Source organism: Rhinichthys klamathensis, unplaced genomic scaffold (genome assembly GCF_029890125.1).
Source record: "Rhinichthys klamathensis goyatoka isolate OS25496 unplaced genomic scaffold, OSU_Roscu_1.1 h1tg000092l_1, whole genome shotgun sequence".
NCBI classification, from domain to species: domain Eukaryota; kingdom Metazoa; phylum Chordata; class Actinopteri; order Cypriniformes; family Leuciscidae; genus Rhinichthys; species Rhinichthys klamathensis.
This window is the reverse complement of record NW_026606631.1, coordinates 1,943,911-1,971,088: the sequence shown is the minus strand read 5'-3', so window position 1 is coordinate 1,971,088 and position 27,178 is coordinate 1,943,911. Positions and strand designations below refer to the sequence as shown.

At 37.6% G+C, this 27,178-nt stretch overlaps 1 protein-coding gene across 1 annotated transcript; it reads left to right on the top strand.

Annotated features, from left to right (window-relative positions):
• The first annotated feature begins 752 nt into the window (after window positions 1-752).
• On the top strand, window positions 753-26,914 carry si:dkeyp-19e1.3 (USP6 N-terminal-like protein). The gene is made up of 14 exons (XM_056252091.1): window positions 753-858; window positions 9,540-9,613; window positions 11,782-11,867; window positions 12,679-12,718; window positions 12,976-13,056; window positions 13,227-13,334; window positions 15,364-15,473; window positions 17,667-17,715; window positions 19,220-19,340; window positions 19,448-19,542; window positions 19,635-19,700; window positions 24,223-24,322; window positions 24,717-24,869; window positions 25,344-26,914. Exons 2-14 carry the CDS (start codon window positions 9,548-9,550, stop codon window positions 26,483-26,485), a joined length of 2,217 nt encoding a protein of 738 aa, XP_056108066.1. The 5' UTR covers window positions 753-858; window positions 9,540-9,547; the 3' UTR covers window positions 26,486-26,914.
• Window positions 26,915-27,178: the final 264 nt, after the last annotated feature.

Genomic DNA, 27,178 nt, shown 5'->3' with positions numbered 1-27,178 from the left:
ATATATATATATATATATATATATATATATATATATATATATATATATGTGTGTGTATTACCTTTCAATATTTAATGTTGCATTATATATTAAATAGGTGCTTAGCTTTTTTTTTTTTAGAATCTATCTGAAACTAGAAACATCTGCAAATGAGCAAAACACCGAAAAAGGAATACATATGCCATGCATTTATATTAACCAGATATTTATTTCAGATATTAAAAGATTTATGCAAATACACCTAAACCAAATTGTTGGACAGAAATACGCATGGCCGCTAGAGGACGCACCAAGACCACTCACTGCATATTATAATATAACATAATATAATATAATATAATTAAACAGCCTATATCTAATAATTTAAATAATTTGTATAAAATGTATATATGTATAATACTCTAAAATGTTTGTCATTGTTTAGAATATTCATAGATTAGGCCTAATCATTCATTGTATTGTAATAATAGGCCCAATATTATTAATAATAATTATAATTATCATCATAATCTATAATCATAATAATAGTCGACTAATATATATATATATATATATATATATATATATATATATATATATATATATATATATATATATATATATATATATATATATATATATATTGATTTTACAGCTCTTGTGGTTGTTATAGTTACACTGAAACTATCTCTTGCCTCTGAACTGTGAAGTTGAACCGCGGTCACAGCCACGCGCGCGCGCTCGTGTTCTCGTGCACTGGTGTGATCAGACAGAGTTGAACTGGAGTCTCGTCTGTCTGTCCACGTTGAGCGGCTTCATTATGAACACAGATTATTATTAAACAACAGCCTGTGCAGCGCAGAGTGTCTGTTTTCAAAGGTAAAAGACTTCATATAATGCTGTTTTTATTTTCGCTCAGTTTGATGAGATTGTGTTTTGCTGTGGCGTCTGTGCGTGACTTCTCAGATGAACGTCAATTGATCTGTCTGAAGTCAGATAAAGTCTTGCTTTCAACGTGTTTATTTTGTCTAGAGGAGCTTGGTCTTGTTTGTAGTGTTGCCATTTCACAACTAAAAGTTGCCGCTAAATAAACTTCATGTGGCTTATTTAGTTTGAAAGACATTTTGATTATAGCTGAAACCGATTGATGTTGATAGCCATGAAACATTTTACATCGGCAGATCATATTATGTCATATTTATATGAATTGTAGTCATATTTGTGTCTTTTTGAGTGTTTTTTCATCTTTCCATTATACAGTAAATAAATCTATCATGGGTCACGTGTCAGCTTCCAAATCGAACATTTTAACCACGAGTTGTACTATATTGAAGTGCATTAAGGCATCTTTACGTAAGTTATGCCAAATTTACACCACGATGGTGGAGCAGAAGCGCTTCCAAAACGGCATTCCGGCGTCTTTACACAGGCTGTTTAATGCTGCTCAGAGGTGGCATTGTTGTAACTGTATTGATTCTAGGGGCTGATGTGAGTCAGAACAGGCACAATTTAGTCTGGTTTTTACGTAGCATTGCATCTTTACACTGAATTTTGAGCAGGCACTGAGCAGCCTTAACTTGGCTGTGTAAAGATGCCTACAGTTAAGATGCAATGCTGCATAAAAGCCATAATCATGACTAGTATCAAATCTTACAGTAGCTAGTCATTTCTGTCACTGTGTATTTATTCCCATTACACACATTTGTTCCACCTCTGAGCGACAGTGTGTAAAGCACGCCAGAAGTGTCAATTTGCCATTCGAATTTGGTATTAAGTTACTTCAGCGTGAGAACGTAAAGTGTTTTCGTTTCAATACACTACGCCAGACTACAGTTTTACATTTTAAACGTGAATAATTGCTGGTCTTTCCCATGAGATAGTGTTTCGTGTTGAAAACCTTGAACTTCAGAAGGACAGGATGCATTGTGGTCACAGCTTACTTCCTTGCCTTCTTTCAGCGCGCGAGGCGTGGCCCACGCCGGTTTCCACTTCAGGCGACTGCTCTTGTGTGTAATAACACACACTTTGGCATAGCCTTAAATCTCCTATCGTGTGCAAGGTGTTGCCAGAAGTCAGTGGATTAGATGTTCTTTTTGAGTTGAACTCAAATATATTTAGAGGAAGTGGGGCAACAGAGCATGTGTTTCTGTTTCTGAAACCCTCCAGTGAAAACTAATGAACCACAATCTCACTGACATGTGTGTCCTGCTGCGCATATGTGTTTCCAAGTCTTTAACAATATATATTGCCGTTCAAAAGTTTGGGATCCGTAAGATTTTTAATGTTTTTAAATCTCTTTTGCTCACCAAGGCTGCATTTATTTAATCAACAAAACAAAACAAAAAAAACTGTTTTCTATTTGAAAGCTGAATTTCATCATTACTCCTGTCTTCAGTGTCACATGATCCTTTAGAAATCATTCTAATAGGCTGTTTTTCTACTCAATAAACGTGGGGGGATCAAATAAATTATTTAATAAATTATATAAATAAATTAATACTTTTATTCAGCAATGATGCATTAAATTGATCAAAAGTTACAGTAAGGACATTTATAATGCCACAAAATATTATATTTCAAATAAATTAAATTAACTTTCTATTCCTCAAAGAATCCTGAATTTTTTCTATGTTTCCAGATTGATAATATTAATATTAATAATAGTTTTTTCAGCATCACAAATCCGCATATTATAATGATTTCCAAAGGATCATGTGACACTGAAGACTGGAGTAATGAGCAGCTTTGCATCACAGGAATAAATTACATTTTAAAATGTATTAAAATAGAAAAGTTATTTTTTTAACAATATTACTGTTTTCTTTTTAATTATCAAATAACTGCAGCCTTGGTGAGCATAAGAGACCTATTAAAAACCATTAAAAATCTTACCGATCCCAAACTTTTGAATGGCAGTAGTAGGCTATATATATTTATATTTATATTTATTACATAGGTTGGTTGAATTCTAATGTAGAATGCGGTCTGTTATTTCCTGACCGCTGCTAAGTATAACCAAAGTCCTTTTTATTATATAAATAGTCTCTGGTATAACACACCGTTGCCATGAAAAACAGAGCGTTGCCATGGAAACAGTTCTGTTGACTCTGGAGAATAAACTCCTTTAAATCAATAAACTCCTTAGTCAAATTATTGATTTATTTGGTAGGTAGCCATGTAATAAGCGGGATAATGTAGAGCGAGGCGGTTGTTATAGCGTATACAACCACTTCAGGCTGATTCAAGAAAAACACTCCGCTTTGCGTCGGGGTCCTGATCAGCCTGTCGGGGTTGTATTCGCTATAACAACCGCCTCGCTCTACATTATCCCTTACATATATATATATATATATATATATATATATATATATATATATATATATATATATATATATATATATATATATATATATATATATATAATCAAATGTAAAATTATGTTCCTGTTACACTTAATTTTTCTGGTTAAATAAACATTACATATTATGACCAATATACACTCACCTAAAGGATTATTAGGAACACCATACTAATACTGTGTTTGACCCCCTTTCGCCTTCAGAACTGCCTTAATTCTACGTGGCATTGATTCAACAAGGTGCTGAAAGCATTCTTTAGAAATGTTGGCCCATATTGATAGGATAGCATCTTCCAGTTGATGGAGATTTGTGGGATGCACATCCAGGGCACGAAGCTCCCGTTCCACCACATCCCAAAGATGCTCTATTGGGTTGAGATCTGGTGACTGTGGGGGCCATTTTAGTACAGTGAACTCATTGTCATGTTCAAGAAACCAATTTGAAATGATTCGAGCTTTGTGACATGGTGCATTATCCTGCTGGAAGTAGCCATCAGAGGATGGGTACATGGTGGCCATAAAGGGATGGACATGGTCAGAAACAATGCTCAGGTAGGCCGTGGCATTTAAGCGATGCCCAATTGGCACTAAGGGGCCTAAAGTGTGCCAAGAAAACATCCCCCACACCATTACACCACCACCACCAGCCTGCACAGTGGTAACAAGGCATGATGGATCCATGTTCTCATTCTGTTTACGCCAAATTCTGACTCTACCATCTGAATGTCTCAACAGAAATCGAGACTCATCAGACCAGGCAACATTTTTCCAGTCTTCAACTGTCCAATTTTGGTGAGCTCTTGCAAATTGTAGCCTCTTTTTCCTATTTGTCGTGGAGATGAGTGGTACCCGGTGGGGTCTTCTGCTGGCCTATCCACCTCAAGGTTGTGCGTGTTGTGGCTTCACAAATGCTTTGCTGCATACCTTGGTTGTAACGAGTGGTTATTTCAGTCAAAGTTGCTCTTCTATCAGCTTGAATCAGTCGGCCCATTCTCTTCTGACCTCTAGCATCAACAAGGCATTTTCGCCCACAGGACTGCCGCATACTGGATGTTTTTCCCTTTTCACACCATTCTTTGTAAACCCTAGAAATGGTTGTGCGTGAAAATCCCAGTAACTGAGCAGATTGTGAAATACTCAGACCGGCCCGTCTGGCACCAACAACCATGCCACACTCAAAATTGCTTAAATCACCTTTCTTTCCCATTCTGATATTCAGTTTGGAGTTCAGGAGATTGTCTTGACCAGGACCACACCCCTAAATGCATTGAAGCAACTGCCATGTGATTGGTTGATTAGATAATTGCATTAATGAGAAATTGAACAGGTATTCCTAATAATCCTTTAGGTGAGTGTATGACCAAATACAACCCTTTGTATTTTTTTACAATAATGTTCTATTTATTAAAAAAGTATAAATTTCATGAAGTTAGTGTTTACACATTTTTACATGTATTCCAAAATAATACCTAAAGGCAGGAACAATTTAAACAATGCATATTAATTTTGAAGTAATATTCTGACTTTCTTTTTATAATAGCCAACTTATTTTCATCAGTCCTCAAGCTTGGACACACTGGACACAGACACGAAGAATTACCTTTATTTCACCAAGCTAATTGCTCACTAAAAACCTCCGCAGTCATCATGTTATTTCAAGTTTGATTTTGATGTGACATAAAGTGGCTGAGTTGTTTATTTACCAACCCCTCCCCCAACTATTATTGGAAACGCCCCTGGTGTGTGAAATACTCTATTAGATCATCTGGGAAGAAACGAACATGTTGCAGCCTGTCATCTAATAATAGGTTTATAGCTTCGTTTTTTTCCTGCAGCTTCTGGAACACTGTAGTTTAAAAGTGTTGCGAGTCCATTTTTGCTCTTGAAATGATCTCTCATTGTTTTAACCTTCAACCTTTTAAAGTTGTCAAGATATCTACAGCTGTCAAACTTTCAGCGTAAATCTGCAGAAGCTTGACGGATAACTCGGCAGTTCTGTAGATTCTTCCGCCAGTGTTCTGCGCTGTTATTGGTGGTCTACCATTTTTCATTATAGTCGATCAGATGATAACACTGCAAAAAGATTGTGACTTTCAGATATGGCTCAGGCACTCTTACATTCTTCAGAAATACCGTTTCATTTAGTTGAGAAGGCCACTTGAGTTCTCCCTGGGGAAGAGTCCGGGGGGACACTGGGTTCATAGGAAATAGGCTGAGCTATTTTAACAGAACATTACTAATGTTAATTCGCCAGACTTGGGCAACAAACAATGAACATGTTTTTTCATTGTTTTTAGCTCTGTGCTTACATATTCTGATCCATCAATTCAAATAATAAGATTATTTTGCAGTGTATTAAAAGGTTAATTCACCCAAAAGGAGTATATACTAAGAAAATATTATTGTTTATTCCTTTTTTCTGTAATGAATTGCTCTGGATTGGTTGACTGGCTTATTGCATAGAAGTTTAGGATGTATTGGTACGTAGTAAGGCTTATCAAGTTATATTTTTAATTATTAAATCAACTGTTTGTTTCTCAGGGATAGTTCATAGTGTGTATCACATGCTGAACTTGTCATGACGTCTGATTGTTTGAGTAGTTTTTGGCATTGTATCACTGCAAATAGTCCAAACTTGTTCTCTGCAAAGCTCAGAAGATCCATGGCATACAAATGAGAAACTTGCACGAGATCTTACAAAACACCCATTTATAGTACGTGACACGTGTATTTTAATTTATTGGTTGTTTGAGTCTTGAGTTTCGGTGAGATTTCTATAGTTTGGCTTTGCAACTTCAAACTATGTGGTTGAACATTGCCCGGACTGTGAGAACTTCAAACCTAAAGTGAAAATGATGTATCTCTAAACCTTCACTTTTGTACACAGTTTATTAAATATAACCTGGGGAAGTTCAAGTACTCAGTTCTCAAAACTAACCCAAAGCAGTCCATGAATGGTGATTATTCACACTTTCATGTAAACTGTAGTGCGTCTCTGGCTGTGTATTACTCTTGTTGGTTGTTGCACGTCTGAGTATTGGCTTCTGCCAGTAAAAGCAGCTGAACTGAGCACAGATCAGCGCTTAGGACCTTTCTCCGTCAGCACTTTTCACTGCCCTCCTGCCACTGACCTGTGATTAATGCAAAGCAAGCACTCCTGCTGTGCAAACGCTGGCGGTGGCACACCTGTATTCCTTTGGCTGAACACCAAATGGCATTTTCAACAGGATCCAACTGTGGATTTAGAGTTGGCATTGAGTTTTAAAGAAAAAGAGTGATGCACAATTTAGACATGTACAGGTGAAACTTGAAAAATTAGAATATCGTGCAAAAGTTCGTTTATTTCAGTAATTCAACTTAAAGGTGAAACTAATATATTATATAGACTCATTCATTACATGCAAAGTGAGATATTTCAAGTTTCAACCCTTTATTTATTTGTTATAATTTTTGATGATTATGGCAGCTATGTAAACCTTTTCACAATATTCTTATTTTGAATTAGCTGTAAGCCATAATCATCAAAATTATAACAAATAAAGGCTTGACATATCTCACTTTGCATGTAATGAGTCTATATAATATATTAGTTTCACCTTTAATTTGAACTACTGAAATAAATGAACTTTTGCACGATATTCTAATTTTTCGAGTTTCACCTGTACGTCTAATTTGGTTTGATGTTAGGTGTCTCATATGGGGATCCAAAAAGTTAAAAATTATAAACATTTGCACAACAAAGTAGTTTCACTAAGACCATGAGCTTCTCAGATAATTACTAAAATTGTGCCACTGGTTTTGTCTGAAACATCAATGAGAAATGGCTGCATACTAGTGCACTTATAATTGCAAGCGTGAGGTTATTTGTTCAGATCTGCGGGTGACCTCTCTGTATTTAGCTTCATGAGAAAAAATTGAAACCGCTTTGGCTTAACCTTCATTTTAAATAGTGTGGAGGAAAAGTCACAATCTCACGAAAAACCATTTATTGCTTTTGACCAAACGGATCTAGACGTTTATGCCGGCATTGCTATAATCCTACTTGTAGTGGCCCACATTTTTAATCCCATGATTTCTGTCAAGCCATTAAGTTCCCCGACTCATAGACAAGACTGCGGTGAATAAAGTATGCTTGCATCTCTTGCTAGCTTTGACCTGTTTTCCCTGGTCAGCTTATAGGAGACATAATGTTTCTCAAAGAAGCCTTTCCCTGTAGCAGTAAATGAAAGTGTTTTGGCTCCAGATCAAGTCTTAAGACTGATCTGTTTACTGTGGCACATTTGACTTCTCACGAGGGTGGTGGTTACGTGTAGAGAGCATTCGGATAGTGCTGTTCCTTCCTTACCATAGACAACACGGTGTTAAAGCAAAAATCCTGGCGTTATTTACTCTAACCCAATCCAAATCTATATAGGCTAATTTTCATTTCTTCCATGGAACATATTGTTAAATAAATAGTTCCTCCCAAAACAAATATCCTGTCATTATTTACTAACCCAATCCAAATCTGTATGATTTTATTTCTTCCATGGAACATCAAATGAGGAATGCTGAATAATATAATGACCACTCTTTATCAAATAACATTTCTATTTTTGTCTTCCACAGACAAAATAAAGTCATATTGATTTAGAATGAAATGAATGTGAGTAAATTATGACAAAATGTTCATTTTTTCTGTAAATTATTCCTTTAATAACTTTAGCAACCAAAGAACATTCAGCTCACTTATCGATTTAGGAGCTTAAAACAATGACAGGAAAAAATGTGCACAGTACAAACCTTTAGGAGTTAAAGGTTAAAACAAAATTGCACCGTTTTCTGAGAGTGAAGAGAAGTTTGAAAGGGAACTTGGGTTTCCTTTTATACGGTCGATCTAATGTTTTGAATAGGACAGGTGGTTAAACAGAGAAAGGTGGCCATGTGTCTCAGCAGAGCAGTTGTCTGGTGAACTGTAGACCGTAAGAGTCCCACCTGTCCACAGAGGACGTGAACTAACAGACCTCGCTAGTTTTCAACACATGGTGAGTATCAGCTGCGTCAGTTCTGTCAGCTTCTGATTACATGCTGTCGTTTCACAGGACGACTCAGTCACTTTTCCTTCTCAGTTAATTTGAATCCTCAAATAATCTTCTCTTAAATCATCCAAATTGATGATACATTTTTATAGATTTTGCTTCTAGAATCTAATTGGTCTAACTTTTGAGTCAGACGTTTGAGTTACATTTCTATCCAAAGTGACTTAAAAGGATAGTTCACGCAAAAAAAAAGAAAAGAAAGAAAATTCTGTCATTAATGACTCACCCTCATGTCGTTCCATGTAAGACTTTCGCATCATCGGAACAAAAAATAATATATTTTTAATGAAATCTGAGCGATTTTTGTCCACCCATTGACAGCCATGCAACTAAATAGTTCATATAGAGATCTGAAGATGAATGAAAGTCCTACAGGTTTGGAACAACATGAGTGATTGATGACAGAGTTTTCATTTTTAGGTGAACTATCCCGTTAAGTTTCAGTTAATTTATTAATGGTTTAGTCAGCCTGCCCTGAAGTAATAAATATGGGTGTCTTGCTTTAGGCCACAATGGGTAGGGCTTTATGGATTGCCACTACTGGGGTTTGAACCTACAACCTTTCATTTACCAGCACAGTTGTTTAACTTCTTTGGCCACCTTGCATTAATGAAAATTGACTTGCTGCTTAATTTTATAGCAATTTTTTTTGTCAAAGCTTGGGTTTGTGAATGAATCTGACTAGAGAACCATACATTGGGTCATCTACATGGGAGGGCAAAGGCTGAATTGTTTGCCTATGTGACTTCAGTCCTGGTCTTCTTGCATGTTACATGAGTTTGTCCAGCATTTTTCCTGACAAGACTGTTGGACTGAAAAAAAAAGAGCGCTTGAAGAATTAGCTGACATAACAGCACTTGTCTGTTTTTGGCTCATCATGAATGTGCATTTGTGCAACCTCACCTCACATGGGTGTCTCTCAGCTTCTGGCAGAACTTGGATGAATGTTGTAATATTGGTGGAATGTGGATTCCTCGGATCATTTTCATGCGTTTAACCCAAACAGAACTGAAGGTGGATCAGTAGAGGAATAGTTATGTCAGCAACACTCAGGGACATGTCTCCATGCATCTGGATGAACCAGTTGGGACAAATGTCTTATGTTTGTTTTGTTCCTTTTCCAGATTTTGAGATGAAGAAGGACATTGATACGCTAATAGCTGAAGAACGGGCCGAAATCATCAACAAATATGAGAAGGCAAGTTACATCCTTTCAGTAGTCTACCTTCTGACTTTCTGTAGTTGTTGACCTAAGTTTTGGAGTTTGACCGGTTGAGCCAATGTCCAGACAAGAGGAAACTGGTTAATGATCGGACCTTCATGGACAGCAAGGCACGCTGACAAAATAGCACAAGTAAAGTAGTAAGTAGCCATTAAAGTAATAGTTCACCCAAAAATGATCCCATGATTTACTCACCCTCAAGCCATCTTAGGTGTATATCACTATCTTCTTTCAAACACAATCTGAGATATATTTAAAAAATATCCTGGCTCTTCCAAGCTTTATAAAAGGAGTGAATGGGGGACGAGATTTTACAGCCCAAAAAATGCATCCATCCATCATAAAAGTACGCCTTCTGAAGCGAAGCGATGCGTTTGTGCATATTCAAAACTTTATTAGCTATAGTAACTAGCAACTGGATACTGCAAAGTCGACTTGCGCCACAAGAGTAACTCTGACGCATTGTATGACGGAGGATTATCTTGGGTTTAGACGCCTCTCGAGGTTTAAACACAGAGGGCTGTGCAACAAACTCAAGCTCCTCTTCTCTTATATTGAGATCCTCCAACATTTCTCTTAAAAATTTCTCGTTTTAGACTTCTAATTCGTGACTGGTGTTTTGTTTTGCTCTGTCCTCTGCGCTTCAGCGTTCGTCATTACGTCATGCGTCAGGAGTTACTCTTCCGCTGCAAATCGATGCGTACGTCCGTCTGCCGGAAGCTAGTTATTATAGCTAATAAAGTTTTAAATATGGATGTTTTTCTTACAAAAACCCATAGCTTTGTTTCAGAAGGCCTTTATTAACCCTCTTTATTTTTTATGATGGATGGATGCATTTTTGGGGGGCCTTCAAAATCTCGCCCCCATTCACTACCATTATTAAAGCTTGGAAGAGCCAGGATATTTTTAAATCTAACTTTTAAAACTTTTGTGTTTGTCTGAAAGAAGATAATCATATACACCTTGGATGGCTTGAGGGTGAGTAAATCACAGTACAATTTTCATTTTTGGGTGAACTGTCCCTTTAAATCAGATGTCTTTGCAGTACATACAAGGACAATCCTCTTGGGAGAGGCCCAGATTTGGGGTACGCCACTGCTGGGAGTAACCTAGGGTTAAGTGTCTTGCTCAAGAATGATTGTGATAACTCATGGATCAACTATCCCAGATTTCTAACCACTAGACTACACCTCCTAAAAAGTTGCTGCAATTTGCTGATCTTGGCAAGGAACAACTTTCCTCAGAGATGCTGCACACAACTGATGTAAGACAAGTACGGCTGATGTATAATGTGTGGGTAAAGGTAGATGTGGTTCATATTGTGGTCATTTTTGGGGGATAGATTGTGGCTGTGTCTGCCTCACTGCCCAGTCATGACTTCACAGACAGTGGTTTTGTAGGAATGTACCACCTAAGGAAAAGTTTCAGACATGCTTCATAGGCATAAAACATCACGTGTAATGATCTAAAACAAATTCAAGATCAAAGCTTTTGATAAAACCAAAAATATGAGTTTCTTCTGCTCCACAAAATGTGTCCATCGAATGCCATTTTGTTTTTATTGTGTGTGAACTGTAGACACAGGGTTGTGGGATATCATGCGCACTGAAGGTATATCTATGCTGCCTTTAAAAACCTGTTCATAAAAAGGTCAAAACTTTGTAGACCGGATGTTATGTGAGCATTGGGTCCAGACAAGTCTTATTCCCTTCGTACCTCCATATACAGCTTGCGAAGGCAGCATGTTTTAGCTTTCAACAGCCAAAATCTGTTGAGGAGGAACGGGAAGCGTCTTGATGGACAACAGCTGGATGTCATGCTTGCATTTCTGCTACACTGACTACAGTCTGGATGTAAATTCTCAGCGTACTTAAGATACCTTTAGATAAGTGTGTGAAGTTTATAGGAATTCAGGATTATACAGAGAAATCACTCTGTTAGAATACATTTTGGATTATGGGAGTTTCTTGTATTCCCATTTATTTTGGATATCTGGATTGTTCTAAACAGAGTTTGGGGTGTTTTCAAATGTTTTTCTTGCCTTTTACTGTGTCATATTGTTATTGGATTCTCAATCGTCTCATGGATTGAGGATCTTTTGCCTTTGCTCCAGTTTCTCAGTGTGTTTGTTGGGCTGATTGCAGGGCAGGCAGGAGGGTGTGCACATTAAGCCCTGGGAGGATGCCGACTACAGCGTCTACAGGGTCACAGACCGCTTCGGTTTCCTGCAGTAAGTCTCGCCTGTCCTGGCAGTTTTGCCACTCAGTCTAACAATACGATGACCTCTCACCTTATTTGAAGATGTTAAAGGGATAGTTCACCCAAAAATGAAAATTCTGTCATTAATGACTCGCCCTCATGTCGTCCCAAACCCGTAAGACTTTCGTTCATCTTCAGAACACAAATGAAGATCTTTTTGATGAAATCTGAGAGCTTTCTGTCCCTCCTTTGATCGCTACGCAACTGACACTTTGATGCTTCAAAAAGTTCATAAAGAGATTGTAAAACTAATCCATATTAATTGAGAGGTTTAGTCTACATTTTCTGAAGAGGCTCAATCGTTTTATATGATGACCAGATTGAATTGAGGCTTTTATTCACATATAAACATTCATCAACTCACACATCAGTGGTGGTAAACAGAGGCTCAAGCATGTTTGCTTGACATGCAAGAACCAATGAGGTTCATTCTCGTGTTACGCAGCGAGTTTGAGCTTTTGCGAGAACCAATGAGGTGTGTTTTCGCGCATCAAGCAGGTTCGGTTGAGCTTCGGTTTATGAAAGAAAGTCTTACGGGTTTGGAACGACATGCGGGCGAGTAATTAATGACAGAATTTATATTTTTGGGTGAACTATCCCTTTAACTGCTCAACTGTGTTGTCAAAGAATATGTGCAAACTATTTTGTCTGACTGTGAACGCTAGAACAGTGTTGTCAGGATTGTGTCAGGATTGTGTTTCATAAATCCACAGTAAAATCGTCCAATGAAGCTTCTGAATTTTGAAATACAGATTTAACAACCATTTACACTTTCTTTCTAGTGAAGAGGAACTGCCAACACCCACCGCAGTGGAGGAGAAGGTGACATTAGGATATCAGCTTTCCTTGCACCTGCAATCCTTGTTAAATCTTCTATGGCAAAATTCATTTTAAATAAGTTAACCCATTGAATTATGGTGTCTACTATATACAATTTTAGGCATTCAAGTTGTGATGTTACATTTAAACCAACATGGTTGTTTAGCTTTAACCATTTCCTGTTTCTGTGTATGGCTATCCTCTTTGTTTTAGGTACATTTTTAGATTTAAGACTAAAATTCATTATACTCTGTCTCTAGTACAAACTCCAGGAAGTCGAAAGAGAGGAAAAATGGGTTAAGATGGTGAAAAAGTGGGAAAAGTACCAAACCAGTGAAAAGGTAACTTGTACCTGTTCCAGCTTTAATTGGTGAAATATTGAACGTTGTCTTTTATCATATTGCTGCCATTATATTCACAAGGCTGTGTTTAAAGAGGTTCACATGTCCGGCCTTATGGAGATCCAAAAATAAATCTTGCCATCTATTTGTTTCCCATGTGTATTTTGCAGATGATGAAGCGGGTGTACAAGGGGATTCCCTTGAAGCTGCGCGGTCAGGCCTGGGCTCTGCTGCTGGATGTGCAAAATGTGAAACAAGCAAACTTCAGGAAGTACGAGGTACAGTAGGAGCTTTGCAAGGATCTTCTGTTTGGGTTCCAGTTGCTCCTTTGAATTAAAAGTGGCTGTTTGATGTACGTTCATTCAATGACTCACTTGTTTGGGTTTTACTTTGTCCTGTGTGATTGTTTGGGTTTAAATTAGCCAGACATGTTTTGTCTCTGCCCTCTTGGCGCAACAATGTTTTAATTTCGTAACAAAGGTTTTCTGTTTTGCATGGTTTGTATAATCTAAGAACTCTTACATAAAAGTTCCTTGGTATTAAAGGGATAGTTCACCCAAAAATGAAAATTCTGTCATTAATTACTCGCCCTCATGTCGTTCCAAACCCGTAAGACTTTCATTCATCTTCAGAACACAAATTAAGATATTTTTGATGAAATCTGGGAGATTTATGTCCCTCCATTGATCACTACGCAACTACCACTATGATGCTTCAAAAAGTTCATAAAGAGATCGTAAAACTAATCCATATGTATTGAGCGGTTTAGTCCAAATTTTCTGAAGAGACTAGATCACTTAATATGATGAACAAATTTAATTTAGGCTTGAGTAATTAATAACAATTTTCATTTTTGGGTGAACTATACTTTTAACATAAAAAATATACCAAAAAAGAAAAAGTTTCCAGAATAAGCTGTAAAGGAGACGAGACTTTATGCCGCAAACCAAAAGTCAGATTAATTGAGACTATGTAGTGTGTATATATACACACTACCGTTCAAAAGTTTGGGGGCTGTAAGATTCATATATATTTTTTAAGAAATTAATACTTTTATAATATTCACCTTTATAAGACATTAACTTGATCAAAAATGACAATAAAGACATTTATCATATTACAAAAGATGATTTATTTACTATTTATCAAAGAATCCTGAAAAAAGTATCACAGTTTCCACAAAAATATTAAGCAGCAATTTATTTTTAAATTGATAAAAATCAGAAATGTTTCTTGAGCAGCAAATCATCATATCAGAATGTTTCTGAAGGATCATGTGACACTGAAGACTGGAGTAATGATGCTGAAAATACAGCTTTACCATCACAGGAATCAACAAAAATTATTTCACATTGTAATAATATTTCACAACTATTGTAACTATTTTTGATCCAATAAATGCAGCTTTGGTGAGCAGAAGAGACTTCTTTCAAAAACATTTAAAAATCTTACCAACCCCAAACTTTTGAACGGTAGTGCAAGTACTACCATCTTGTACTTGCCTTTATCTGATAGAGGTACTTTTTTGTTTTCAGTCATGGCAGAAACTGTAGAGCTCAGGATTTATATTTATGTGTATCTGTATCTGAATTTCTAAATATATCTAGGTGCCCCTGTAATATTTATAACTTGTTTACTGCTCTGATGGATGATAAAAAACAGAAGTGTGTCTCTTAAATGGAAACCAGTGGCTATCAAGGTTTCTGTATGAATACAGTGTGTACTTAGTACATAGTATACATAGTGCATACTTCAGTGAAAATCCGTCACCTGGTAATTTCTTAAATATATAAAAGCATTACTGTAAATGCATTGTTTTTAAAAGATTAACTGTGGATTTAATTTAAAGGATAATTTACTACAAATGATAATTATGCCATATTGCTCCAAACCTGCCTATATAATGTTATTTTCCCTGTGGAAAGCTAATGCAGATCTTTGCGTACAACAACAGTTTAGTGACAATGTAAAAAAAAAACTCCTATCAGTTTAATATGCACAGATAACCATTAATAAGCCATTTGTTCATTGATTTTCAGTGTACTGGATGAACATTTATGCTTAAATTTACTTGAGCAGTTCGATTTTGTCATGTTTTTTGGATCAGCCAATGTCATGAGTGTGGGAGGTGACACTCTGTTTAACTGACCAATGGCAGATGGGCAGTGTTTGGGAAATCTTTTTAAAAATGTCAATGTTTAACTGTCGAAAAGATGGGGTTTTTTTACCTGTTAATTTAATTAACAGCAGTCTGTATTGTTTAACATATGCATTATTTCGAATATTTTTGTTTTCATGTTGTTGCAGAAAATGAAGGAACAAGCCAAGAAATATTCAACAGAAATTAAGCAGATTGACCTTGATGTCAACAGGACCTTCAGAAACCATATCATGTTCATGGAGCGCTTTGGGGTCAAGTAAGATATTGCGTGAATGAATACATGCACATGCAAAATCTAGTTTTATCTTCGTTTCACTCAAGGTCTGTTTGGCATTGTACCTTTTTGTAGTGTGTGTGTGTGTGTGTGTGTGTGTGTGTGTGTTACCTAGACTTTTGTGTTGAGATGGTTCTTAAATGAGGTGCTCAGACCTTGTTAACCAAAACAAAAGCAACTTCCTCTTTGTCACTGCGTTTTTGTTCGGCTTCCTGTTTCTGTGAGTGGCCTAACAGGAAATGACACAACCGGTGACTTGTAACCATTATGCCCAGAATAAATATATACTTTGATGTTGTCCATAACAACTAAAGTTTTGCCACAGTGTCATGAAAAAAAAAAGATTTCCTTTCGCGCCGGACAATCATAAAGACCCACTTGGGATCGTATATCCTCTTAAGAATGGACAGATGTCACAAAACAATATATATTTTCTGTTTTTAAACTGCCAACGAGTCAATCATGGCTTTTTAACAAAGCATAGACCAGATGCTCTTCAATAACCCTTCAGTACATTTGATATTCAACAGTGCTCCACGTACTTAGCAAACTGAAATGGTCTTCAAACGTCAAGGTGTGTAGACCAAAGTGCATGGAGAGGTTTCAGCCATGTGGTTTGCACGGGTGGCACACTCACAATAGACGTAGATCAACCACCAAGCTCTTTGCACAGGCAGGCTCTCTGGTGGATGGAAGCTTTGAGTAATGACTTCTACATTTGTATTAGTGCAGCAGAGCCAATAAGAGGATATGGGGCGGAAGTGCAGTTTAACACTTCTGCTGTTTGTTTGCGTTACTCATCAGTGTTTCTACAACACACTAGTCACAATTCTGCTTTCTTCTGGCTTGTTATCAAGGGTCTTGCTGTGCATTGCTAAATCTTTTTAAATCTGCAGATGCTATGAATTATTAACATGCATCTCCTTTGTATGTGATGGCTTATGCATGAATGGACTCTTACTGCTACTGTGAGCTGGTTTCTTTCTACTGTTCAATTTGGGCTGGGACCCTCAGGGCTTCTTGCTCAAAATGTAGTTGGGTTACTGACAAAGAAGATGTCCATGATCAAAAAAAGGAAAAATATATAAAAAATTCAAATTAATTTGATTTATTTTTATATTTCATATTTTAATATTTTATTATATTTTAATTGAAAATTATACAGTTTTCTGGGGAAGCCCTAAGAGGCCATGGATTTTTTTTTCTTTCTTGTTATCACAACTTAATTTTCTCATGATCTCGACACAACAAAAGTTTTATTGGTATTACAACTTAATTTTCTTGTGATCTCGACATAAAGTTGTTTTCTTGTTATCACTAGCCTTTATTTATTTATTGTAGACTTTATTATTAGGTGAAGCAAACTTTTTGCTGAAGTATTCACAACATATAAGAGCGCACAGTTTATCTGTCGATCAGATGCGCGTGAAAGTTGCATTGGTTACAATAGCAACAGTAGACTCCTGTTTCAGAATCAAACAATCATTATAAAAAAAACATTTATGATGTCGAGATCACAATCCATGGCCTTTTAAGGCTTCAATAGTTTTAAGCTAAAAAATGTCAAGTGGTGTAACGATCAAATAAAACATTTTCAAACATATTATACATAAGTTCTCAATATTTACTGGCATAAACAACATTGGCATGAATATCATGAAGTTTTCTTAGAGTTATACTTTGCCGTCATAAACAGGCCAAATTAATCTGATCTTTAGGGTTTGCAGGGGTCTTCGCTATCATAATATATCATTTCCTGTTTAATGTTTTTGGTGTCACATGTCTGCCAAAACAAAGTGTGGTATAACCAACCTGCAGGAAGCGATTTTGTCGTCAAGTTTTTCAAATGTTGTCTACGTCTCATGAAATAATAATAAAAACGTTTTGCACATACAAAAATATCATAAATTAATTCCGAAATTGAAGACAAGTTCATCATAGAAGAATCATATTCAAACATTTTGTAGTCTGTATGAAATGCACATTTAATGTACTTTTGAATACCATATCAAGTCACAAAAATAGTAGCTTCATGTCATTGACCCAATTTTTAGCCCACTATTAGTATCACATCATTAACGCATTGAAACTGTAAATTTGAAATCTTGTTGAACTTCCTTAACTTTTGATAGCAACTGAAGGCCGTTTTTGACCTGTGTTTTTTGTCCTTAACAGACAGCAAGCCCTGTTCCATGTGCTGGCAGCTTATTCGGTCTACAACACGGTGAGGGACTGACGGAGTCTGAATGTTTGTGTGTAAATGTGTTATGTAACTCAGAACGGGATGTGCTGGATGAACCAGTGCGGAGGGGAAGAAGGGCAGTTCGGTGTCCTACACCGACACACATACCGCACTAATGGCGACTTCCCATTCATCTCTATTGTTCTTAAGTTGAGCTAAATATAATGACTACAGACCCTAACAATGAAATAAGACTTATTTTTATCAGTAAGTGAATAAAGACATGGCTGCATGCCAATTTGCATACTTATTTGTATTGTATAGCATGCAAGCTACATAGGACAATTGTGTCCCAAATGGTAGCATGTTGAAAATAGTAGGTACTACAAACCTGGATGATATACTATTCCCAATTTTGGAACTGTGCATGTCTCTTTTTGGTTAATATTGCCCACCCACAACCCCTTTTGTTTGCAAATGCAAAAGTTGGATATACTTAAAATTAAAGCTGGAATACGCCAGGAAGTCTGTGCCCATCATACACGATGCTATTCTCTGTGAAATTGGTCAACTCTTCACTGCACAATATCTGCAGACTGGCTCCTCCAGACAGTAAATTGTGTTGTGTATTCCAGCCTATAAATGATTTCAGATGTTTGGCTAGTTACCAAGTTTCTCAGCCTGACCAGTTGAACGGCCCAAAACCACTCTAAAACCAGCTAACAAACCAGTTTGACCTGGCTGGAAAAAACCAGCTAAGACAAACAAATAATCCAAGGTTTTTTTTTTTTTACAGGAGTATTTTTTGTGAAGGCAATCGCATAATACACTGAGTACAGTAACAATATAAATTCAAGATGGACAAAATAAGAGAAATGGTGACGTCAAATTTTGATTGTTTGTCTGGTTCTTGAGGACTGAAGAATAGATTCTGCTTTTGAGAAAGACTAATTTCAGAGACAGTGACTCTGATGTTGCCCACTGGCAATGGCCGACCAGGATCTAAAAACTATAACAGAGGCTGTCTGTCTGGTGCTAATTGGACGATTTAATTTTATTTTTTGGGGAACTGACCACCATAACCAGAAACGATATAAAGGATCGACTGACCACCATAACCAGAAACGATATAAAGGATCGACAAAGACAAGTGGAAGAATGTTTTTTATAATGATGGTTTGACAGGATGCTTGACAAAACTGCTGGAACATTAGACGCACATCAATTTCCTTGTTTGTAAAAATGAGGAGCGTGTCAGTCTCAAAGAATCAGGAAATGGTGTTCTATTCATTTTCCTTCCCGATGTGCTTATACAAAGTGGGTCAACTGGGCAAAAGGAGGGGGATTGGGGGGGGGGGGAGATTGAGAGAGCGAAAGAGTAGGAGAGAACAAGAAGCAAAGTATTACAGAAGCACTAAAACAGTTTTGTAATTAGGGAAATGAGAACTACTGTTTCCTTAGGCTTAGGCCATTCTATATGTCTGAATGTTGTTCGATGTTTTTAGCGCAACTTACTCAACACTGCTGGTTATGTGGTTTTGTGTAGGAGGTGAGCTACTGTCAGGGGATGAGCCAGATCGCTGCCATTCTGCTCATGTACATGAATGAGGAAGATGCGTTCTGGGCCTTATCACAACTACTGACCAATCAGAAACATGCCATGCATGGTGAGTATCTCTCATTCTCTGTAGATAAATAGATAGATCTTTTGTTTTTGTAGAACCTGCTGTAATTATTGAGACATCTCTCTGTCTTTCTCTGTGTTTTCTAAAAGGATTCTTCATCCCAGGTTTTCCCAAACTCCATCGTTTTCAGCTTCATCATGACCAAATACTGTCCAAACTCCTTCCCAAACTCAGGAAACACTTGGTGAGATTTCTTATTTTAATCTTAAGTTGCTTGGCTTTAACAAAATATAAGTAAAGACTTTCTCAGTTTTTCAAATGTTGTCTTCAACTCAGGATAAGGAACAGATGTCCACTGGTATCTACACAACCAAATGGTTCCTTCAATGTTTTATTGACAGGGTGAGGCACAATTTTCACTTTCTACTTGTCAACATTTTCACTATTGTTATTTACTCTTAAAAGGTTCATAGTGGTACCGTAAGGGTACATATTACTACTTCTAGGGTGCTTTCACACCTGAGCATTTGTTTCGGAACCGGGTGCATTTTCTCCCTTGGTTTGGGCATATGGGAACATGGCAATCGCGTTCAGATCTGCACCAAAACAATCGCTTCAAAATCGCCTGAATGAGGTGGTCTTGGTCCGATTGCAAACAAACTCTGGGGTGGTTTCCTTTGAGGTGTGAAAGCAATCTGACCCAATGGACTTGTGAAAGCGAACCAAACCAAGAAGAAAATGCAACATTGTAACAAATCGAGGGCTTGGAACCAGAGGGGCGTAAGTGGCATTTTGGCCGAAAATGAGTTCTATATATCAAATGAAAGGTCTTGATGAGCTCTATCTATTTGTGCCAAAAAGACTCAACAGAAATCAACCTGTATTGAATAAAGCAACAAAACAACAAAGACCTAACACAAAAGTTTGAGCATTGTTTGGAGCCAGAAGGGCGTATGTCCAGTTACGCCCTTTTGGCTCTAAAAAAATACATGTATGGCCTACACATTGTTTGGAGCCAGAAGGGCGCAAGTCCACTTACGCCCTTCTAGCTCTGAACAATACAAGAGCCTACAGTATTTTTCAGAGCCAGAAGGGCGTAAGTGGGTGGTAAAACTAGCTAAAATGGCTGACACGCATGCTGCACACATGGAACTGTCTGAGGCAGAAAAAATGTTGATGAATATAATGAAGCAAACGGATGAATCTTGTGAAGAAGTGACAGATGAAGAGATGTTTTTGTATGCTGCTCCTCACTTGAGTGTTGGAGGTAAGACACATGCATTGATAGTCTAGCCTTGTTAGCCTAGCCTAGCATGCTAATACATTTGTCTTGGTCTAATCTGGCTAACTGTGATTTAAGGTACCCTAATATTCTGGCATGGACTATTCGGTAACACTATAATAACTGCATACTATTAATCATTAGTTAAGCATTAGAAAACAGTTAATTCATCCCTTATAAAGCATTAATAGACATTAATAAGCAGTTTATACAGCTAAATGCTTTATACTTGATTTACAAGCATATCTAAAATGTGTTTAATAAATGTATTTTCATACTTTATTAATGATCAATTTATCATTTCTAAATGAAGTATTGCATTATTTACACACCAATTATTTAGGAGTTGTCAGTGGGTCATAAGATAACTTAGAAATTGTAAGTAAATGATTAATAAACTATTTAAATGTACATTCATACATCTTATTATTCAGACATATAGTAATAGTTACTTGGTGTGTTAATAAATTATTTATTAACATGTATTTCTACTGTAATTAAGGGTTAATTCAGGTAGTTATAAAGCATTTAGTAGTGGTCAGTGAACTATTTTTGTGAGCTCATCTAAAGTGAGGACTAGTTATGCCTGGTAAAGCATTTACAAAGGAGATTTAAAGGCTGTTAATATTCTGTTGCAGGCCCAGGCTCAGTAGGCCTATATATATATATATATATATATATATATGTATATCATATTTTATAAACAGTACTACCAATATGGGATAATGGTAAATATTAATGTTTAATCGTTTAGGGACACAACCACATGAGATAAGGGAGAGAGATGAGGAGATTGGAGAGAGAGACACACACATGGAAACAGCACAAGATGGAGGGAGAGAGACAGACAGGGCGAGAGATCATGCGATTGATGAGGGACACACAGAGACAGAAGAAGCTAGGAGTGAGACAGTTATTGTGCTTGAAGTTGTTCAGGAGGGAGAGGCAGACAATGGACAGGAGGAGGATGCCAACACACAAAGAGGGAGAAAAAGACAGAGAAATGTTGACAACTGGAAAAAGAACAAACGCAAGAGGTTAAGAAATTCTGGCCAAAGCTACATGAATTCACATGGCATTCAGGTCCCAAGAAGGAGGATGAGGGAGAAGAACTGTGCCTCCTGTCGCTACAAATGCAATGAAAACTTCCCTGAGGAAGTGAGGGAAAAAATATTTGAATATTATTGGGGGATGGGAGATGCAGCTAGGCAGAAAGACTTTATTGTCAATCATGTTGTCAAAAGAGAGAAAATAAACAGGGAAACAATCTCAAGAAGAAATCATACATTCGAGTATTATTTAACCTCAGAGGGAAGACAGATTAGGGTATGCAAGGACTTTTTTTTGAAGACCCTTGATGTGTCAGAGAAATTTGCACGGTCTGCAGGCGGCCATACCTCTAGTGAATTGGGAATTACCCCTCCAAGCAAGAAAGGGCGGCATGCACCTCCAAACAAAGTCCCTGAGAGTAGCAAAGATAAAATACGAGAGCATATCAATTCTTTCCCAAAACTTGAATCCCACTACTCCAGGAAAGATACAAACAAGCTCTACTTGGAAGGATCTCTGAATCTGCCAAAAATGTATGCACTGTATAAAGAGAAATGCGAACAGGAGTGGAAGATTATACCAGAAAAACAAAGTCTTTATAGAACAGTGTTTGACAATGAGTTCAATCTTGCTTTTCACACTCCGAAGAAAGATGCATGTAAATACTGTGAGTGGTACCAACGTTTAGAAGACAGTGAGAAGACAAATCACAAGAATGAGTATGATGCCCACCAGTTAAGAAAGACCCAGGCCAGAGAACAAAAAGAAAATGATAAAAAGAAAGCAAAAGAGAATGAGTCACACAAGGCTGTCACTTTTGACCTGGAACAAGTGTTGACCACTCCCTGGAGCAACGTAAGTAGCCTGTTCTACTCACGCAAGCTAAGTACGTACAACCTCACTGTGTATGAATTAGACAGTAAAGATGTCAAGTGTTACATGTGGCATGAGGGGGAAGGCGGTCGTGGATCTTCAGAGATTAGCACATGTGTTTACAAGTACCTTAAAGAACTTAGTCCACATGTAAAACATGCAGTTCTTTACTCAGATACTTGTGGTGGACAGAACAGGAATGCTGCCTTTAGCACGATGTGCCTGCGTGCTGTCAGCTCACTGCCCCTCTCCACTATTGACCATAAATACATGGAGTCTGGTCACAGCCAGATGGAGTGTGATAGTGTGCATGCTGCAGTGGAAACTGCAAGAAGAAAAGTTTCTATTTACTCCCCTGATGGCTACTACACACTTGTGAGAATGGCAAGAAGGAATGACCCATACAGTGTACATGAACTTGAACACAAGGACTTTCTGGACTTCAAGTCCCTTTCCAACCACATACTCAAAAACAGAACAAAAGATGAGGAGGGACAATTAGTTCATTGGCAGAAGATTAAATGGTTCCGCTACACGAAAGATGAGCCAAACACAATCTTCTTTAAGTATGATATCACCGCCCCAACCTTCCGAAAACTGACGGTGGCACAACAGGCAACAAGAGGCACCAGAGGCACCAGAACCACACACCCCAGCTCATTGTATGAAAGTCCTCCAGGGATCAGTGCCTTAAAGAAAAAAGACCTACTCACCCTATGCACCAATGGGAGTATTCCTCACTGTTATGCAGAGTTCTATAACACTCTGACAGTGGGCAGTGAGTGAACTTTTTAGTTCAACTAAAGTGAACTAAAAAGTGAAATGTGTAATAAACAAGATAAATTAAACTGTTTGAAATTAAATGTTAAACTTTGAAATGAAATGCATTAATGTGAACTCATGAATAAAAATTGAAATTCAAAGAGTTTAGAAATGAAATGTTAAACAGTTTTGAAATGATGAAATTAAATTACTACGTATACAGTATTTTAAATAAAATGAAAAGTTATGAAGTTAGAGTGTTTTTAACCAATGTTTTGACAAATCATTTCTGCATTGATCAGCAGATACGCCTTATTTTTCTTTAGAAGAATTGGAAATGTTTGGTGCCAAAAAGGCGTATTTTATGTTTTTGCCATATTTTCAAGATTTTGCAAGGTTTTATAATATGTTCATTGTGTTAATATGCCATAATATGTTCACTTAAGAACTTACTCATATAAGTATGTATGTGGTTGCAATGTTGTGGTTGAAGGTTAATAAATACAGTTGATTGAAGTGTGGTCAAAATTTTGTTTTGGCTCTCCTGTAAAGTTTGTCAAATGCCACTTACGCCCCTCTGGTTCCAAGCCCTCGAAATTAAGTCCCTGTTTCGGGAAACAAAAGAAAAACGATCTATAGGTGTGAAAACGCCCTAAGGTACTAATATGCACCTTTTAAGCATAGATACAATCACTGTCTCTTTCTGGACACCCTCTACGTGATCTTGTCCAGGCTGGGGCAAAAGGTAAATTTTTTTACCAGCAGAATCCAAATTCTGCAACTCTTCACATCACTTACTTACAGTGAGTAGTGTAAAAAAAGACTGGAAACATCATCTACTAAAAGTTTTATATGGCTTGGCTAAATCCCTTAGAGAATCTTGTCAATGTTTTATTCATGTCGGAGCTCTTGCTTAGCCGGTTGGTGACTTGCCTCTGTTGTGTTTCTACTACATAGACACCCTTCACACTCACCCTGCGTCTTTGGGACATCTACATATTAGAAGGAGAAAAGATTCTAACCGCCATGGCCTATACTCTCCTCAAATTGTACAAAAGTAAGTTAGATTTCCACTTTGGTGGATCTCTGTAGCCTAGTGGTTAAATATCTGGGCTAGCAACTGAAAGTTTGAAGGTTCAGAATCTACATTGGACAATCCATGAGCAATCACTATTACAACACAGAACTGTATGGTGGTTAAAGGTAGGGTTGCAGACAGTTTTTAGCTATACAAATCCCATTTTGGGCAATTCAGCGATCATCATTGCACCATTGAGCATTAAATAAGGTTATATTTAGTCTGAGCAGTAGCGCTCAAAAACACAAGAGTTGTTGTAGTAATAAATGAGCTTCCTAGATACTGTCAGCCAATAGTTTCTAATGTTGCTATTTGGTTAGTGTAGATGAGATTAATTTGAAGTTTATAAAGTCTAAAGCTTTATTCCTTTCAGAGCATCTTCTGAAGATGTCTCTGGAGGATCTGAGGGAGTTCCTGCAGGACCGCATTTCTTCGTCCTTCAGCATGAGCGATGATGTTGTTATTGAGCACCTACAATCGTCAATGTCAGAACTCCGCAGGATGAAGCTTGACCTCCCTCCTCCAGGTAAAAGTTATTTTTGTAAATGACAATATTTTGTGCAAATACCAGATAGCATAATTAAGGATGACGTGTTCACAAGGTGTACTTTACTATTCTATACTGAATGTCTTTGGTGTCTGTAAGTGTAGACTTCAAAAAGTAAAGGTTCCAAGTAAGAACCCAAAAAAATAGTTTCAGTCTGATGCAATAGAAGCTTTCACAAAGCAGTTTATATCCCCTAGTTGTTTAGAAAACCATTTTTACAGGTCTTCCAATGAAGTTGGAAGGCAAATTGAGTTCTATTACAAACTTATAATGTAAAATCAAGAACCATATGACCAAATCCAGAACCTAGTAGAACAAAAATTATCCTTAATTGATAGATGATTATTTGTTAAACCTAAGGAACCTTGTAACAAGCTTTTTTTAAGCGCATCCTGTGGTTTTATACGATTTTAGACTGTTACAACAAATGTCTTTTCTTGGTTTGTCTTGTAGCCAAGGGAGAAGAGTTCCCAAAGATACCATTGGGTGAGGAGCGTCCAATAGTGCTGCTTCCAGTGTTCCAGACTGAGTCTGTACCCTTACCACCAGCCGCACACAACAATCAAACCTCGAACAAGCTTCAGGCGGAAGACACCACCACCCACAACCAGGGCAGCGATAAACACATCCCTTCATCTTCCCCTGTTTCAAAGCATACCCACTCATCTTCCAACTCATCACTGTCACAAGCTACACCTGAAGATTCAGGGTCCACACTGAAGAATCAAGACCGTGCGCCTGTACAGAGAAATCAGCTACTCCAGCCAGAACCTACACCATTTTCAACAGAGACTCTTGCGTTGAAGGATGAATGTGTCAATAGGCCCTTATCAACGGTGTCTGAAGACTGGCCTCCTCCGTACCAGACACCCCTAACAGATTGTTCCAGTAACCACTCTTTAAATCTCCCTGAATTACCTCCTCCACCTCTTCCCTGCATCGAACAAGGGGTCGAGCTTTTACCTTCCGAAGAGGATGTCCAGTTTTACCCTCTCCCACCTCCAATTACCCAACCTTTGGATCTCATCTTAGAGGATCCATCTTCATCACCTTCCTCGTATAGATCCTATCGGCAGCTAAGCAAGTTTCCCGTCAACCTGTATGTCCCGCCATCCTCAGGTGACCGGAGGCCTTCCAACACCTCACATTACGACAACCTCTCAGAAGAGGAGGATCAGTCTGTAGAGAGGCTGTTGGAGATGGCGGCCACATTGCCGCAAAACCCAAACTTGGGCCTCAGGAACACCACCCTTCCCTTTCCTTCAGAAGATGCCATGTCTCTTCCTCTACCATCCCCATGTATGTTCTTCTACAGCCCTGACTCTTCGCCACTCCCTCCACCTCCTCCATGCATTGAGGAGTCAAACCGTTGGGTGACTCCAGACTCCATTTTCCCCCACCCACCTACCGGCTTTGCAGATAGACCCTTTCTCATATCTTCTGCCCCATGCAATCAGGTGGTTGTAAACCAGACTGAACAAGATAGGGGTCAGTCACAGCCCCCGAGACTACCGCCCAAAAAATCTCAACCCACAATACTCTCTCCTGTACACTCAGATTCAGACTTCTACCGAATGCATGTTCCAAGTCACTAGTTGCTGGAATCAACCTTTTCATGCAAGTACCATTTTTAGTGTGAACTGAAGACATGTTTCCATCTTTTGGACTTTTATACTTCAATGATATGAAGTGAAAGTTTTTTTTAATCTTTTAGATGTTGTGATTATTTTCTTATGTTGCCATATGTGTTATAGAAGATCAAAACAGGATCCGAGAATGTGTGTTTGTGTTTAATGAGTGTGTGTTTCAGGCAAATTTGTTGCATTGAAATCCCCTTGTCTAAGGTGAAGCAGATTATTTTTATCTGATCGGTTATTATCAGAATCACCAGTTAGCAAGTCGAGTAAGCAGTTTTCCGGGAAGTCTTAATGTGTTTTGAAGGGATCATTTTAATAATTTAGCGATGCAATTATTGATATGTCCACTGGACCCCGAGATGTGACAGTCACCACTATTTTGTTTGGGTCTGTATGTTGTTTTCTGAGTGGGTTCTTTGTCAGTCATACAACTATAGTGGCATTGGTTTTCGACTTGATGGAAGGCAAAAATAATTGATTTGACTGCTTTTTTTCAGGTTTTTCTCATTAGATTATTGTCTTTGTCTTATGTTTTGTGGGTTTATTTTATATCCAAGTGCAATTTTTTGTGTTTTGGTTTCTTTTGAAACTATCATATTTAGGAAATGTAAACAAGGATCTCACCACACCGACATAAGCAAAAGTTCCCTG